This window comes from Trachypithecus francoisi, unplaced genomic scaffold (assembly GCF_009764315.1).
Source record: "Trachypithecus francoisi isolate TF-2019V2 unplaced genomic scaffold, Tfra_2.0 Lachesis_group0, whole genome shotgun sequence".
Classification (NCBI taxonomy): Eukaryota; Metazoa; Chordata; class Mammalia; order Primates; family Cercopithecidae; genus Trachypithecus; species Trachypithecus francoisi.
The window spans coordinates 75007572-75025052 of NW_022681453.1; the positions used below are offsets into that span (position 1 = coordinate 75007572).

General features: G+C 43.2%; 1 protein-coding gene across 2 annotated transcripts in view; it reads right to left on the reverse strand.

The window, feature by feature from the left end:
- Positions 1–12955: 12955 nt before the first annotated feature.
- Positions 12956–17481, reverse strand: part of QTRT2 (queuine tRNA-ribosyltransferase accessory subunit 2) — a 31734-nt gene continuing 27208 nt past the window's right edge. For both annotated transcript variants that reach the window (XM_033211225.1, XM_033211226.1), the window contains 2 exons: positions 13971–15678; positions 12956–13655 (listed from right to left, as the gene is read on the reverse strand). In XM_033211225.1, coding sequence (XP_033067116.1) covers positions 15447–15678 — 232 coding nt within the window. In that variant the 3' untranslated portion in view covers positions 12956–13655; positions 13971–15446. The remainder of the gene's footprint in view (positions 13656–13970; positions 15679–17481) is intronic.

A 17481-nucleotide genomic window follows, 5' to 3' on the forward strand; every position in this document is an offset into this window, starting at 1 on the left:
CAAATGAACACTTCAAATTTGGCTTCTTAGCTAGGATCTTGTCACTGACTTCAAAATCACATTTTTATTGTTGTTTTTTTTTTTTTTTTTTTGAGACGGAGTCTTGTGCTGTCGCCCAGGCTGGCGTGTAGTGGCGCAATCTCGGCTCACTGCAAGCTCCACCTCCCGCGTTCACGCCATTCTCCTGCCTCAGCCTCCTGAGTAGCTGGGACTACAGGCGCCCACCACCGCACCCAGCTAATATTTTTGTATTTTTAGTAGAGACAGGATTTCACCATGGTCTCGATCTCCTGACCTTATGATCCACCTGCCTCGGGCTCCCAAAGTGCTGGGATTACAGGCGTGAGCCACCACGCCTGGTCTAAAATCACATTTTTAAAAAAACTCCAGTAAGTTAAGCCTGACCTCCTCATAAGACATGGATTTTTTTTTTTAATTAAAAGAAAAAATTTTAATAGAGACAAGGTCTTGCTATGTTGCCCAGGTTTGTCTTAAACTTCTGGGTTCAAGCAATCCTCCTACCTTGGCCTCCCAAAGTGCTGGGATTATAAGCATGAGCCACCATGCCTGGCCTCAACTGATTTTTGAGACAGAGTCTTGCTCTGTCACTCAGGCTAGAATGCAATAGTATGATCATGGCTCACTGCAGCCTCCAACCCCTGGGCTCAAGTAATCTTCCCAATTCAGCCTCCCAAGTAGCTTGGACTAGAGGTGCATGCCACCTCACCAGGCTAATTTTTAAATTTTTTGTATAGATGTGGTTTATCTTTGTTGCCCAGGCTGGTCTCAATCTCCTGGCCTCAAGGGATCCTCCTGCCTCAGCCTTTGCTAAAGTGCTGGGATTACAGTTGTGAGTCACTGCACCCAGCTGAGACATGAATTTAAACGACTTTGTTATTTTCTAAAATTTAAAGCATATATACACTGTTATCATTATCAATACTCAACTGAATGTACTGCCCAGTCTGAGTTCCTTTCCTGAACTCTATTTCCAAATGTTGCTCCAAAAAGGCTTTTAGTAAATGCAATGTCATTAAGAAAGCTCTCTACTCCCCTGATTATCTTCTTAGATGTCAAGATCACTTTTTCCAAAACTGTGTTAATAAAATCAGGACATGACTGAGTACAGTGGCTCTATTACACCTGTAATCCCAGGATTTTGGGAGGCCGAGGCGGGTGGATCACTTGAAGTCAGGAGTTCGAAACCAGCCTGGCCAACATGGCAAAACCCCATCTCTACTGAAAATACAAAAATTACCTGGGTGTGGTGGCACACACCTGTAGACCCAATTACTAGGGAGGTCGAGGTGGGAAAATCACTTGAACCTGGGAGGCAGAGTTTATAGTATGCTGAGATTGCACCACTGTACTCCAGCCTGGGCAACAGAGCAAGACTGTCTCAAAAAAATAAAATAAAATAAAATATGCCGGGCGTGGTGGCTCAAGCCTGTAATCCCAGCACTTTGGGAGGCCGAGACGGGTGGATCACGAGGTCAGGAGATCGAGACCATCCTGGCTAACATGGTGAAACCCCGTCTCTACTAAAAAATACAAAAAACTAGCCGGGCGAGGTGGCGGGTGCCTGTAGTCCCAGCTACTCGGAGGCTGAGGCAGGAGAATGGCGTAAACCCGGGAGGCGGAGCTTGCAGTGAGCTGAGATCCGGCCACTGCACTCCAGCCCGGGCGACAGAGCGAGACTCCGTCTCAAAAAAAATAAAAATAAAAATAAAATAAAGTAAAATAAAATAAATGAAATCAGGACACAACTCTGTAGAAATACATTTATTAAGAGTAAGGAGGTTATATTATTTTTATATTCATTGCAGGATCTTACCCTGGCCCCCAGGCAACGGTGAGTGAGAAGGGAAGGAGAACAGAAATAATAGCATAGGCTCTTCAAACAGATATTCCTAAAGTCAAAGTGATTTTATTTTATTTGTTTTGTTATTTTATCAGGCAGCCTCTTGAGCCAGAGTAGGCTCTGAAACTCCCTATTTTTAATATTATTATATTTATTTATTTATTGTAGAGACATGGTCTCCCCATACTGCCTGGGCTGGTCTCAAACTCCTGGCTATGAGCCACTCTGCCCAGCCCAGAATTATTTAAAACAGTTATTTGACTGTTTCAGCCCTGTTTCCTCAAATATAAAATGGGAACAATCACACTTCTAGGGCGTTTATAGATTTCTTGGGAACCTTAAGATGCAGAACACTCAGGGCTGGGTGCAGTGGCTCACGTTTGTAGTCCCAGCACTTTGGGAGGCTGAGGCGGGTGGATCACTTGAGCTCAGGAGTTCAAGATCAGCCTGGGCAACATGGCAAAACCCCATCTTGTGGTGGCACATGCCTGTAGTCCCAGCTCCATGGAAGGTTGAGATGGGAGGATTACCTTGAGCCCAGGAGGTGGAGGTTGCAGTGAGCCAAGATGGTTCCACTGCACTCCATCATGGGCAACAGAGCAAGATCCTGTCTCAAAAAAGAAAAGAAAGAGAGAGAGAGGAAGGAAGGAAGGAAAGAAGGAAGGGAGGGAGGGAGGGAGGAAGGAAGGGAAGGAAGGAGAACATTCAAACAGAATTAGTGTTGAGCTAATCAAGGCAGTTAGTTAAAAGGCAAATTCAACTCACTAATTTGCTCTATAGTTCTTTCCTTAATAGTGAATAGATAATGAAATGTAAACCACTAACATTTTGATTTTCTTTATCCATAGATGCTGTCATGTGGTGATTTTCCACCTTCTGTCATCTCTTAGTGAAACAGCCTTTGCAAAATTATGACAGTGGGAGAATTATGACCGTGCAAGAGATCTGACCTAACTAACTCCATCTTGCTTCTAATCACCAAGGTGCCCCAGTTCTTTCCAGGGCATAAGGCTGAACTAACTTTGGGAGAAACTTAGTTTATAGTTTAACTTTAAAACAAAGACAACAATAGTCCTTTCCCAAAACAAACACTCTTCTTACTTTGTGACCAGGCTGCCTTTGTAAGACTAACTAATTAGCCACAAGATTAGAAATTATGGTTTAGGAGTCATGCAGCTAGACACCACAAGATTCTAAACCTCCCCAGTTACTCCTAGGGATAACGTCACTATTATAAAACCTAAGACTGGTGCTCAAGATATTTTTCAGACCTTGTGCTCTGATGCACCAACTGGTGCCACCCAGACCAGTAATCTGGCTCAACCAGCTCTGCAATCCCACCTAGGAACAGAAGACAGTAAGAAGAATCCACTTTGACCCCACATGATTTCATCTCTTATTGGGGGAAAACCCCACCCCCGATATTCAACGTGGGTTCTTTTCTATTTCCCTAAGCATCAGCTGGTCTGAGAAATAAAGGGAAAGAGTACAAGAGAGAGAAATTTTAAAGCTGGATGTCTGGGGGAGGCATCACATGTCAGCAGGTTCCGTGATGCTCCCTGAGCTGTAAAACCAGCAAGTTTTTATTAGTGATTTTCAAAAGGGGAGGGAGTGCTTGAATAGGGTGTGGGTCACAGAGATCACATGCTTCACAAGGTAATAAAATATCACAAAGCAAATGGAGGCAGGGCGAGATCACAGGACCACAGGATGGGGCAAAATTAAAATTGCTAATGAAGTTTCAGGCAAGCATTGTCATTGATAACATCTTATCAGGAGACACAGTTTGAGAGCAGACAACCTGTCTGACCAAAATGTATTAGGCAGGAATTTCCTTGTCCTAATAAGCCTGGGAGCGCTACAGGAGACCGGGGCTTATTTCATCCCTTCGGCTCCGACTGTAAAAGACAGCCATTTCAGAGGCCTACCCTCAGGGGCTATTCTCTTTTTCAGGGATGTTCTTTGCTGAGAAAAAGAATTCAGCAATAGTTCTCCTATTTGCTTTTGAAAGAAGAGAAATATGGCTCTGTTCCTCCTGGCTCACTGGCAGTCAGAGTTTAAGGTTATCTCTCCTGTTCCCTGAACATTGCTGTTATCCTGTTCTTTTTTCAAGGTGCTCAGATTTCAAATTGTTCAAACACATATGCTCTACAATTTGTGCAGTTAACGTAATCATCACAGGGTCCTGAGGCAACCTACATCGTCCTCAGTTTACGAAGATGATGGGATTAAGAGATTAAAGTAAGACAGGCATAGGAAATCACAAGAGTATTGATTGGGGAAGTGATGAGTGTCCATAAAATCTCCACAATTTATGTTCAGAGATTGTAGTAAAGACAGGTGTAAGAAATTATAGAAGTATTAATTTGGGGAACTAATAAATGTCCATGAAATCTTCACAATTTATGTTCTACCGTGGCTTCAGCCGCTCCCTCCATTTGGGGTCCCTGACTTCCTGCAACAATCTCTGACCCAACCAATCAGCACTCCCCACCCCTGGTCCCTCTACCTGCCAAATTATCCTTTAAAAACCCCAGTCTCCAAATTTTTGGGGAGACTGATTTGAGTAACAGAACTCTGATCTCCATTCAGCAGGCTCTGCATGAATTAAACTCTTTCTCTATTCCAATTCCCCTGTCTTAAATCAGCTCTATCCGGACAGCAGGCAAGAAGAACCCATTGGGTGGTTACATTAGGACAGTTCTTTTGTGGCTGGACTTCGATTTGATAGACTGCATGAGTAAAGTGAAGCTTTCTAACTCCATGTAGTATATACGTAATTTTGGAGTTTGCTACTGGTCTGTAAATTGCAAGAAGGCAAGTAGGGTTTTTGTCATTTAATCCAGTGTCTGGAGCACACTTGACACTTAGTTGGAAGTGGATAAATTTTTCTTCACTAGGTGAATAAATGAATTCTAGGTATCAGAGAATTCGGATGGGGAAGATGCATACAAATGAGCAAAATCCTTGGTGCCAATATGTTGGGAAGTCCCTGATTAAGATTGGGTTGCTGTGCTTATCGGCTAGAACAAATTCCATAGACCATCAAGGACCCATGAGAAAAAGACAGGATCACCTGATCAGGCCCTGGAAGATGCTCACTTCCTCCCCTCTTCTGATAAAAACCAGCAACCCACAAAAATCATAAAAGTGTAATTATAGGAGGGGCATAGGCCAGGGAGGGAATTATAAATGGCATAATACATTGGAAAGGGCTTGGTCTATATCATCTTTCTGACCTGGGCTTGAGATGTCTTTTGCCAAATTCCATTACACCCACAGTCATAATAATGAAGTCTCCTAAAATATATCTACAAACAGAATGTCTCTGTGTTCAAGAATCACTGCTATCCCAGCAGCCAGAAAGGCTATAGCCACTGTCAGAGTAGCAACAATGTCTGTACCACACCTAGTTTGTGAGGTACAAGTTACCAACGAGGCTGAATGGAGGCAGAACAAGAGATAAGGACCTAGAGAAGAGCTAGGGTGGAAAAAGGATACCTAGACTCTAGTTCCAGCCTTGCCTCTCATTTCCTGTTGGACCTTGGGTTAGTCACACACTGTCTGGGCCTGGGTTCTGCCTCTGTCAAATGAAGGGGTTGGATAGATAATTTGTAACATTCCTTCTGGCTCTAAAATCATATACTACGTGTCACCAAAGAAGCTTCTTCCTGACAAGGAGAAAGACTAAGCTATTTTTTTCCCTTTCTATGATTTAAAAGTCCTTTTGCTTTTCATTATATGCAAATGTATGAGATTTTAACCAAAACAAAATTACCATCTGTGCGTCGCTTCTCAGCCCTCTTCTCATTAAAGTGTAGTTCAGATTTCTGAGACCACAAATAGAAAGAAGAATAGTTAATAAGTCATCCCAACTTAACAGCCCTTAATACCAGGGAGTAATTATAGGGGTAGCCCAGAGGGCAAATAGGAGAGGTGATCACCCACACAAAAATTCAGTTTGGGATAGGCCTCCACCTACTTTTTTTTTTTTTTTTTTTGAGATGGAGTCTCACTCTGTTGCGCAGGCTGAAGTGCAGTGGCACAATCCTGGCTCACTGCAAGCTCCACCTCCCGGGTTCACGCCATTCTCCGGCCTCAGCCTCCAAATTAGCTGGGACTACACGTGCCCGTCACCACGCCCTGCTAATTTTGTTTTTGTATTTTTAGTAGAGACGGGGTTTCACCGTGTTAGCCAGGATGGTCTTGATCTCCTGATCTCGTGATTCCCCCACTTCGGCCTCCCAAAGTGCTGAGATTACAGGCGTGAGCCACTGCGTGTGAGCCACTGTGCGTGAGCCACTCCGCCTACTTTTGGTTGTTGTTCTTGAAGGAGAGCAGATGCTCTGTGTAAGAAAAACACAATTTAGGAAGGTCCGGGGTAAAATGGGGAAAATCCTGGGCTTTTGAGTCATAGTACTGAGTTTAGAGTTCAAATCCTGGATCCCTCGCTTTGCGTCTTTTTTCTTTTTTTTTTTTTTTTGAGACAGTCTTGCTCTGTCACTGAGATTGGAGTTCATGGCTTACCAGGACTATAGGTGTGTACCACCATGCCCAGCTAGTTATTTTTTATTTTTTGTAGAGATGGGGGTCTCGCTTTGTTGCCCAGCCTTGTCTCACACTCCTGGCCTCAAGTGATCCTCCCACTTGGGCCTCTCAAAGTGCTGGAATTAAGGCATGAGCCACCTCACCTGGCCCAATTTCTCCTCTGTAAATTGGAAAAGATAATGTCAACCTCAGAGGGTTGCCATGAGCAATAAAGAAGGTGACGGACAGATGACAAGGTCAGGAGATCAAGACCATCCTGGCTAACACGGTGAAACCCTGTCTCTACTTAAAAAAATATGAAAATCAGCCAGGTGTGGTGTCATGCACCTGTGGTCCCAGCTGCTCAGGAGGCTGAGGCAGGAGAATCATTTGAACCTGGGAGGTGGAAATTGCAGTGAGCCAAGATAGTGCCACTGCACTCCAGCCTGGGCAACAGAGTGAGACGCCATCTCAAAAAAAATTGAGACAGAATTGAACAAATCATAATGAAAAAAGAAACAGGTAAAGTTTCTTTTAAAGTGATGTGTTAAAGATGGAGAAGTAGAGAACATACTACAGACACATGGTGAGAAGAAAATTAATCATACATTCTCCCTTGATTTCAGTGGGGCAGGGGTGAGGGTGCAGACACGGCAAATGCTGAGGGATTATCTTTCCCTTACAGACCTGATAGTCTGGTTGGAAGATGAGGCTCACAGAACTGACGCACTGATGAAATCAAACGCCAAGACCTCTGGTTGCTAGTGCCTTTATGAACAAAGGTAATCAGAATAGAAGCCTCTCCTCTTCCAATCCTGAGATTCTAGAATTCTAGAAGAGCAAGTTTTTATAGAAGATTTGGTTCTTGGGTTGGACCTTGAGAATGGGTAGGATTAGGATATACCATTTAGGAAAAGTGGAAAAGTGCACGGCAATTGGTTAGGGTCAGATTATGGCGGGCTTAGACATTCAGGTTGCCAGTTTAGCCTTGGTACAGGAGAAAGAGAGTGGAGTTGAGGAGGACAAGAAGAAAGTGAGGGACAGGATGGGTGGTAATCTTCGTGGAGTCAGGCCTTAACTGCCTCCTCTGAGTCAGTCACCAAGTCTTGTTGATCCTCCTTGAAATGCCTTACACCCATCCCTTCTATGTATTACATCATTCATCCAAGGCGTAAGCTTTCCAGCTGATTTGGCTGGAAGACAGGTGCAAGGAAGTTGAAGTGCAGAACTAGTCTGACTAAAGGAAGATAGTAAATTTGGTTTTAGACATGTTGGATTTATGGTAATAGGTGAATGTTTAGGTGGAAAAATTATAAAGTGGAACTGACTTTTTCAACTTTCTACAAAAAACAATGTAAAACTGGAGAGTCTAACCAAAATCAGTTCAAGAATAAAAAAGAAAAAAATTGAACATACTTTGTCACTCTCTTGTCTTTTGAAGTGCAATTACTGTGTGGGAATGGAGTATACTTGCAGTTGGTATTTTCAGCTAGCATTGTGGGGGAACAATAAATAGAATTGTGATGGAAACGTTAAGTTTGTTAAACTAAAAAATAAAGAGTAGAAAATGGAAAATGCTGGAAAATGTGAGTAAATATTTTAGCTTTTGGGGGGTGTGGAAAACGCATATCTGTTATGTAATTGGATTCTGTGAATGGATTTATGACAAAAATAAATGATTCTGGGAGAGTTCAAAGAAAATATTTTAACTATTTGGAAGGAAAACAGAGCCTCAGACGGGAGAACACCTTCCCATCTGTCCATACAAATTAAGGAAAATTTCACTAGACTACTGAGTTTGCTATGGTCAGTCTCGAGGGCTAATCTTGCCTGAATGTCTTCACCAAAGGAGAATTCTGAAGATGCACACATGCCCTGTTTCTTGATTATCGGAGTATCCCTCACCTCCTCTCCTTTTGGTTTCTCTCCCCTTACTTTTACGTCCTCCTTTTTGTGCCTTTTTGATAGCAACTCTAAAGCAGTGGTTATGAAATGGTTATACAACTTTTATTTGAGGCCAAAAGAGATGATTTTGTGGTTTGGGAGGGAAAAGGAAAAGGACTGAATAAAAGGAAGTGACTCTAAGCTGTTAAGAAAGAGAAGACTGTTAATAGCAACATCTTGATGTTAAGAGACAAGCTGAAACCATCCAAGGCAGGCAGGGAACAAGGTGATAATAAGAGAAAATGTGTTTCACAGACAAAGGAGCCGACAGCAGGGGAGAGCAGTTCAGGGAGAGAGGTGAGCATTAGGAAGAGTGTGCAGAAAGGACGCACGAATCCCTCTGAATTGCACTGGGAAACATTGGCCGTTTGAACTCCTTGGCAACTCCTGGTCTCAAAGTAGATTGTGAGGAATGAGAACAAAAGGAAAGTTCACTCTGAGTTCCTCTCGTCAGAGCAGGGGAAATTGCTTTGAGGTCACACTAAAAGATGATAATGGTACCAAGTAACAGAAAGAAGAAAAAAAAAGCATCCAAAAAATCTAGAATGTGTCAGGTCACCGGGAGCTTGCCTAGCATAAAGTGACATAAAACCACCACTGACATTCACATAGGTCCTACCACACAGTGCTGTGCAAGACACTTCCAATCAGCACTCAGTTGGCCAAAACAGTGAAGAGAATGCCTCAACTACTCTGAGAATATTTGTTCACTTGACAAACAGTAATTGAGATTTCATAGTGTCGTCCAGGACTATTGCTATTAATGCTGGAAGGTGCAATAGGAGCTCTTATCTTATGTCCTGTACTAGCTGGTCCAGTGAGGCCAGAAGGAATCACTGTAAAGTGAATACTGGGAAATCGATGCTGACCCTACAAGGGCACTGGCACCGCAGAAAATAGGTGGTGAGATTTAGGAGTGCCAAAATGCTAACTAGAAAGAAATGTGTGCAAGTTTAAATTCCTTGTTATGGACTGAATGTTTGTGTCCCCACAAAATGTTTATGTTGAAGGCTGGGCGTGGTGGCTTACACCTGTAATCCCAGCACTTTGGGAGGCCTAGGTGGGCGGATCACGAGGTCAAGAGTTTGAGACCAGCCTGACCAACATGGTGAAACCCCGTTTCTATTAAGAACACAACAATTAGCCGGGTGAGGTGGCAGGCACCTGTAATCCCAGCTACTCAGGAGGCTGAGGCAGGAGAATCACTCGAACCCAGGAGGTGGAGGTTGCAGTGAACCAAGATCACACCACTGCACTTCAGACTCCATCTCAAAAAAAAAAAGTTTATGTTGAAATCCCAACCCCAATGTGATGGTAGTCAGAGGTGGGGCCTTTGAAAGGTAATTTAGATCATGAGGGTGGAGTCCTGGTGAGTGGGATTCGTGCCGTTATAAAAGAGATTCCAGGGTGCTCTCTACCCCTTTCCACCATGTGGAGATACAAAAAGACAAGAGCAGTCTGCGACCAGGGAGAGGGCCCCTACTAGAACCCAACCATGCTGTCTCCCTCATCTCAGACTTCCAGCTGCCAGAACTGTGAAAAATAAATTTCTTTTGTTTTAAGCCACCCAGTCTATGATATTTTGTTATAGCAGCTTGAACTAAGACACTCCCAAGAGGAAAGACACAGCCAACTGCTAGTCTTTCTCCTCCAGACTTAAAATTTCTTATCCATAAAATAGGCTAAGATGCTGAATACTTTCCCTTTTGGCAGACTTAGAATGGTTCTAGGAGTTATCTGCGATCCCGCAATGGAGATGGGACAACATGGGCTCTCTTTTTTGTTGTTATTTTTGAGACAGAGTCTCACTCTGTCACCCAGACCTGGAGAGCAGTGGCACGACCTCGGCTCACTGCAACCTCCACCTCCCGGGTTCAAATGATTTCCAGTCCCAAGTAGCTAAGACTACATGCATGTGCCACCACACCCCGCTAATTTTTGTATTTTTAGTAGAGATGGGATTTTGTCACGTTGGCCAGGCTGGTCTTGAACTCCTGACCTCAGGTGATCCACCCGCCTTGGCCTCCCAAAGTGCTGGGATTATAGGTGTGAGCAAGCGCACCCGGTGCCAGCTGCTAATCTTTCTTCTCCAGGCCTAAAATCTCTCATGCATAAAACAGGTTGAATAAGCTGCTGCATACCTTCCCTTTTGGCAGATTTAGAATGGTTCTGGGAGTTATCTGGGGATCCTGCAAAAGAGATGGGACAACATGGGCTCTCTTAATGTGGGAATCTGTAAACAACTGCAGGAACTAGAAACCACACGTATGTTTTCTGTATATTACGATCAGTTGTTGAGAAATTTTTAAATGCTGAAGATGCCAAAGCCCTTCTTCCAGATTTTAAGCCAGAGGTTGCAAACTAGGGCACCCCTACCTTTTGTTTGGCTAGCAGAATATTGTTTAAAAATTGACCCAGCATTTAAAAATTGTGAAATTTCAACTGAAAACCCGGAGTTTTGGCTTCTCCTGAAAGACTGAAATATCTGGCGGCACTGGAGCCACAGCAGCAATCAGCCGGAGGTGAGCAGCAGCTGTCCCATTGAAATGGGCACCTGTTCTCTAGTTTGATCATCTCTACCCTTCACATTAGGGTGACCATTTAACTTGACCAGCACTTTTGAGAATAAAAGGTAGGGGGGCAGTGGCAGAGTGCTATGTATTTACACCTGAACTAGGGGCATGAAGCCGGATTTTCGGGAGGAATAAGAGTGCCTGATTACACTAAATCACACTGCTTACGCTGGGCTTGTTTCATTCTTTGCCCACTGTTATTTGGGTTTTGTGCTCACAAATCAGGGGACCTTGTGAAGAAGCAAGGAAAGAAAAGGTGTAAAATCAGTAAGAGACACAAAGGTTGAAAAGAAAGTGAAGAGATTAAAAAGGATATTAAAATGAATGCCAATTATACCAAACTTGTAGGTAAAGGCAGAGCCTTGCTGGTGGCTGGCTCAGCATGGAAGTTTGACCTTCCAGGCTCCCTGCCCTACAGCACTGTCAGTTTTAATAAGCTGTAATCCCATAGTTACAAGCAAGACTAATCAAACTGCAGAGAGCAGCCTGTTCCTAATCAGGAAGGCACAGGGTAATCATTTAACTCTGTGGTTTCTTACTGAGCTCCAAGCTGCCTCTACAGAAAAAACACCCTGGATAAGATAGTTGCTTTCCACTCTAGCCTTGACCCTTTGATGGTCTTTGTTTGAAATTTCTATTAAAATGCTTTCATTACACAAGTATTTGGTTTAAAACTGTTTTAGAATATTTTCCCTTTATTCCAAGGAGTAACAAAATAAACCTCCCCCAAAATATATAAGAAACCTCAGACTCCAGTTGATTACCTGAGTCCACTTGAACTAATCACAGTACCCAAACATTTCAACACCATTCAGGGTGTGGTCACAGTCCCAAACTGGGAAGGGGGGTAGAAATTTGAGGCTGTGGAAGGGCAACCCCTGTTGAGCACCTACAAATGCCAGCATGGTACCATGGGGCATGTGCTAGCGCTAGCTGTTCACTACTGGAAAAACTGAAGCCAAGGCCAAATTGCAGCAAAGCTCCTAAAGCACCCAATACCCCAAGGCCAGGAGGCCCCTCTATGCAGTCCCTGATTCTCTTAGCCCTCTCAACCCAGAAGTCAGTCAAAATAAGAATTTATTTAGTACAGTGGATAATCATTAAGTCAGGTGGAGCTAGAGTCTACCTGGGAGCTGAGTAGTCGTAGGCCCTCAGGCAAACTATTTAACTTTCCTGAAATATCTGGTGGGCACTCAGGCAGGCTAGTCAACCCTCTTAAAATTCAGTTCTTAAATAGCTGGCTTCAGTTTTTCCAGTAGGGAGTAACTAGCAGTAGCACATGTAGCCCACAGGACAACAGCAACACCTCACAGCCATGCTCTAAGAGTCAATAGTTATATATGAAAAGCATTTACCAAGATGCCTGGCACCTTTAAGATACTCCATAGATTGTGATTATGATTTTTATTATGTGCTAGCACGGCCTTAAGGCTCGTAATTATATAACTTAAAGAGGTAAGTGATATGGCTTGGATGTTTGTCCCCTCCAAATCTCATGGTGAAATGTAATCCCCAGTGTTGAAGGTGGGGCCTAGTGGGAGGTATCTGGGTACATCTCTCATGAATGGCTTAACACCGTCTCCTTGGTGATGACTGCATTCTCCCTCAGTTCACATGAGATCTGGTTGTTTGAGTCTGGGACCTCCCCATTCTCTCACCACGTGACACACCGGCTTCCCCTTTGCCTTCCACCACAATCGTAAGTTTCCTGAAGCCCTCACCAGGAGATGCTGGCGTCATGCTTCCTGTACAGCCTATAGAACTGTGAGCCAAATAAACCTCTTTCCCTTATAAATTACCCAGCCTCTGGTATTTCTTTATAGAAACACAAGAACAGACTAATACAGATAGATAAGGGAATATTCATAATGTATATAATTGAATAGTTCCTTTTTGGATTTTACATTTATCATGGATGTTCTCAAAACAATGAACACAGATAAACATTTTTTTCTTCTGATGAGAAATCTCTAGAACATTTCTGGTATTACAGAAATTTAATATTTTGTTTAACAGACCTACTACATTTACAGAAAGCCAAACACAGTACATTTTTTAAATTAAAAATGTTTTATTCGCTATTGCCTTTAATAGATTTGCTACAATAAAGGAAAGGAGTATTTTTCTCAAATGTGCTAATAAGAAAAAGACCCAGGAAACTGAACAATATTGGACACAGTTTTCAGTGTTTTGGACATAAATAAACTCATGAATTTCATATGGATTCTGGAATATTTACCACTACTCCCCTAACGATGCATTTAGCATTGAACAAAAATATGAATATTTGAACAAGTCCAATCCAACACGTTTCAAAACAATCAGATCCTTGGGAAACTGTTTTCCATAAGTACCCCTTGCCATTCATGGAAGATTTATGAGGATACCCATGAATTTATTCATAGACATTCCCATACTATGAAAAAGAAAACCATATAGATGGGTAATATAATTTGACTATTTGTCCCAGCCCAAATCTCAGGTTGAAATGTAATCCCCAGTGCTGGAGATGGGGCCTGGTGGGAGGTGTTTGGAGCACAAAGGGGGATCCCTCATGAATGGCTTGGGCCATCCCCTTGCTGATAAGTGACTTCTTGCTCTGAGTCTTGTTCCTGCTTTTGTCACGTGATGTGCCTGCTCCCCCTTCACGTTCTGCCATGATTGTAAGCTTCCCGAGGCCTCCCCAGAAACCAAGCAGATGCCAGTACCATGCTTCCTATAAAGGCTGCAGAGCTGTGAACCAATTAAACCTCTTTTCTTTTTTTTTTTTTTTTTTTTGAGACGGAGTCTCGCTCTGTCACCCAGGCTGGAGTGCAGTGGCCGGATCTCAGCTCACTGCAAGCTCCGCCTCCCGGGTTTACGCCATTCTCCTGCCTCAGCCTCCCGAGTAGCTGGGACTACAAGCACCCACCACCTCGCCCGGCTAGTTTTTTATATTTTTTAGTAGACACGGGGTTTCACCGGGTTAGCCAGGATGGTCTCGATCTCCTGACCTTGTGATCCGCCCGTCTTGGCCTCCCAAAGTGCTGGGATTACAGGCTTGAGCCACCGTGCCCGGCCTAAACCTCTTTTCTTTACAAATTACCCAGTCTCAGGTATTTCTTTATAGCAATCGAAGAACGGCCTAATACAATGGGCTCCCAACACATAAAACATACAGCAGCCACAAAATAATTAGAAACAATATTAAGTAATGCCCACTAAATTTTGAACAGCAAAATATAGCATAGAGGTATAAAACAAATGTATTTCTTACCCCTACAAAAAAAGGGGTATCTTTTTGGTTTTGTTATTGCTGTTTGTATAAAAACTATGGTGTGTGCATGTGGGTGTATGTGTATTCCTTAAAGAAAACTTGAAAAACATAGAGATAACTTAGAGAATCACCTTCCCCTACCAGCTTCAGGATCTCCTGATACCAATTCAATAACCATTTAAAAACCCACAGGCCAAACCTCTCTTTAGGCTCTCAAATATCCCTACTGTTGTCTGTCTCCCAGGATGACAATTAGGGCTACTAAGGTTATGACTCTAATCTAAAACGTTTTATTCTTCAAATTTTAGAGCTAGACAATATCTTAAAAGTTCATTCATTCCTATCCATTATGCCTGTCCCTATTTATTCAGCAGGAAACAGCCATGGAGAAGTTAAGTGAATTGCCCAGGAGTCATATCTGAGGAGGATGGAGACTAATCTTCTAATCGTTAGGCCAGGCAGGGCTCTGTCCAAGTGAACACATTGAGAATGAATCTTCACAAGAGATAGGGCTTCAGTTATTACTTAGTTAGACTATTAATGAGCCTGGAAGGCAGACCACAATGGATCTGCACAACCAGATGAAAGCAGCTGGGCAAACTTTTGGCTCCTAACAGGCAATTACATTGGCTCTAAAAAGAAGCTACAAATAGGCCATGTGGTCAAATGGAGGAGTGTGACCTGGGACAGATGATCACAGGAGCAATGTTCAAGCCCGTCCCACATTCCAGGGATATCCGAGCCCGGTTAAGTCACAAGAGTCATTTCTGATTGGCTGCACTGCCAGGGCAGGGTAGAAGACAAAAGTATCCAAAAGAGTCTCCTGAGAGTATGAAGGTGAACTAAAGGAAACCCTCAAACAAGCCAGATTTCTTCTCAAATCAACAGGCATATGTCCAGAGGCCATGCATCTCACACCATTTCCCTTCAAGCCTCCATCCCATTCGTTGGTCCCTCAGAATCTTGTCACTCCCACTTCAAGGTTGTGCCCTCACAGCTAAAGCTTTTGTCTTTGACTAAATGAATCTCTATCAACTAAAAGAATTAGTCTAGAAGTTTAAAAGGTCACAGTTCAATTCTCTCTGTTCAATCCAGGTCATTTAAGTCTTTAGAAGAAATCGCTTCACCCTCATGTGGGCAGTTTGGTACAAATAATCTTTACTTTAGCAGACCTTATATCAAAATATAAATAACTAAGTCTCAGATTACTTCTTCTTCATGTCTTCCCATCTTACAACACTGATACAGGCTCAGTGTGAAGAGTGAGACTTGTATTTGCAAGATCTCAAGATGCTTGCCTGTGGATGAGCTCTTTCAGCTGTGCCAGTTTGTCATTTTTTAGTGCCTCCCGGATGGAATGGAAAAACCCAAAGTAGTGTTCAAAGTTGTGCATCATAAGCAGGACTCCGGCCAGCAGCTCATTGGTCACCAGCAGATGGTGGATGTATGCCCGAGTGTGATTCTTACAGCAGTAACAGGAACATCCTCTCACCAGCGGGTTAAAGTCCTCCTGGTACCTAAGAGAGAAGTCACGGTGACATTCCAGAAAGTAGGGAATACAAGAAATCCACAACCTCAGCTATCTATTCTGCTGGTAAAGTTACCAGTGGTTAATAACATCACTAGCAAATGTTCAGTGCTGTGCACCTGCTTAAAATGGCAATATGGTTAAAAGTGAACAAAGAGCTGTATGCGGTGGCTCACTCCTGTAATCCCAGCATTTGGGGAGGCCGGGACAGGCGGATCATGAGGTCAGGAGTTCAAGACCAGCCTGGCCAATATGGCAAAACCCCATCTCTACTAAAAATACAAATATTAGCCAGGCATGGTGGTGCGTGTCTGTAGTCCCAGCTACTCGGGAGGCTGACGCAGGAGAATCACTTGAACCCGGAAGGCCGAGGTGGTGAGCCGAGATCACACCACTGCACTTCAGCCTGGACAACAAAGCGAGACTCCATCCCAAAAAAGAAAAAGAAAAAAAAGTTAACAAAGAACACAATGAGTCAAGGAGACCGCGGAGTTTTTCTCTGACTGATGCAAACTCCGAGTCTGGGGTTACGAAGGAGCATCAGAATAAATTCATGTGGTCGCTCACTCATATTGACTATTACTAATCACATTGTAAAGGCACATAATGTTAGGAAACACTTGTAAGTGTTTGACATTTAGGAGAGAAGTAAGTGACACTTCTTCCCCACTTACCACCAGAATTATTATCAAAAGACATGGTAGACTTCTACTTACACAGCTTTTTGCAGTTTACCAAACGCTTTCACATATACTGTCTCATTTAACCTTCGCATTCATTCTTAGAGATAACCATTTTTATTGTCATTCTACAGAAGAAGATTACTATGGGGGTTGAGAGGGAGGGCCTGGAGCTACCCTGTATGAATTTGATTCCTGGCTTCACAACTCACTTGGGCAAGTCACAGTCACTTAACAACTCTCTGTGACTTGTTTCTCATCCATGAACCAAAGGTAATAACAGTGCCTATCTCAGTTGTTACAAAGATGAAATGAATTAGTACAGTGAAAGGACTTGAACACTGCTGGGCACTACTAAGCCTAGGCACTGCATAGGTGTTAACTTTTTTTTTGAGACAGGGTCTTGCTCTGTCACCCAGGCTGGAGCGCAGTGGTATAATCATAGCACACTGCAGTCTCGGACTCCTGAGCTCAAGCAACCTCGCACCTCAGCCTCCCACCACGCCTAGATAATCTGTTTTAGAGAAAGGGTTTTGCTATGTTGTTCAGGCTGGTCTTGAACTCCTGGGCTCAAGTGATCCTCCATCCTCAGCCTTCCAAAGTGCTGGGATTACAGATGTGAGCTACCATGCCTGGCCAGGTGTTACCTTTAATCAACTATTAAAAATAAGTGGATTGAGGTCAGGAGTTCATGCCCAGCCTGGCCAACATGGTGAAACCCCGTCTCTACTAAAAATACAAAAATTAGCCAGGCATGGTGGTGCATGCCTGTAATATCAGCTACTTGGAAGGCTGAGGCAGGAGAATCGCTTGAACCCAGGAGGCGGAGGTTGCAGTGAGCCGAGATCGTGCCACTGCACTCTGGCCTAGGCAACAGTGTGAGACTGTCGCAAAAAAAAAAAAAAAGTAAATTGACCAGACCAAAGTCACACAGTCAAGAGCAGTGCTAGAATTTGTCTACAAATCACAAAAACTGAAAGTCTAGTGCCAATAATAATAGTACGATTTCCAATTAAATCTATAACATGAAGGGAATTTTAGTAGTAACCATTTATATTACCTTAAAAATTTAAAAACATAAATAAATCATTTGTGAGTCAGTGGATGACAGA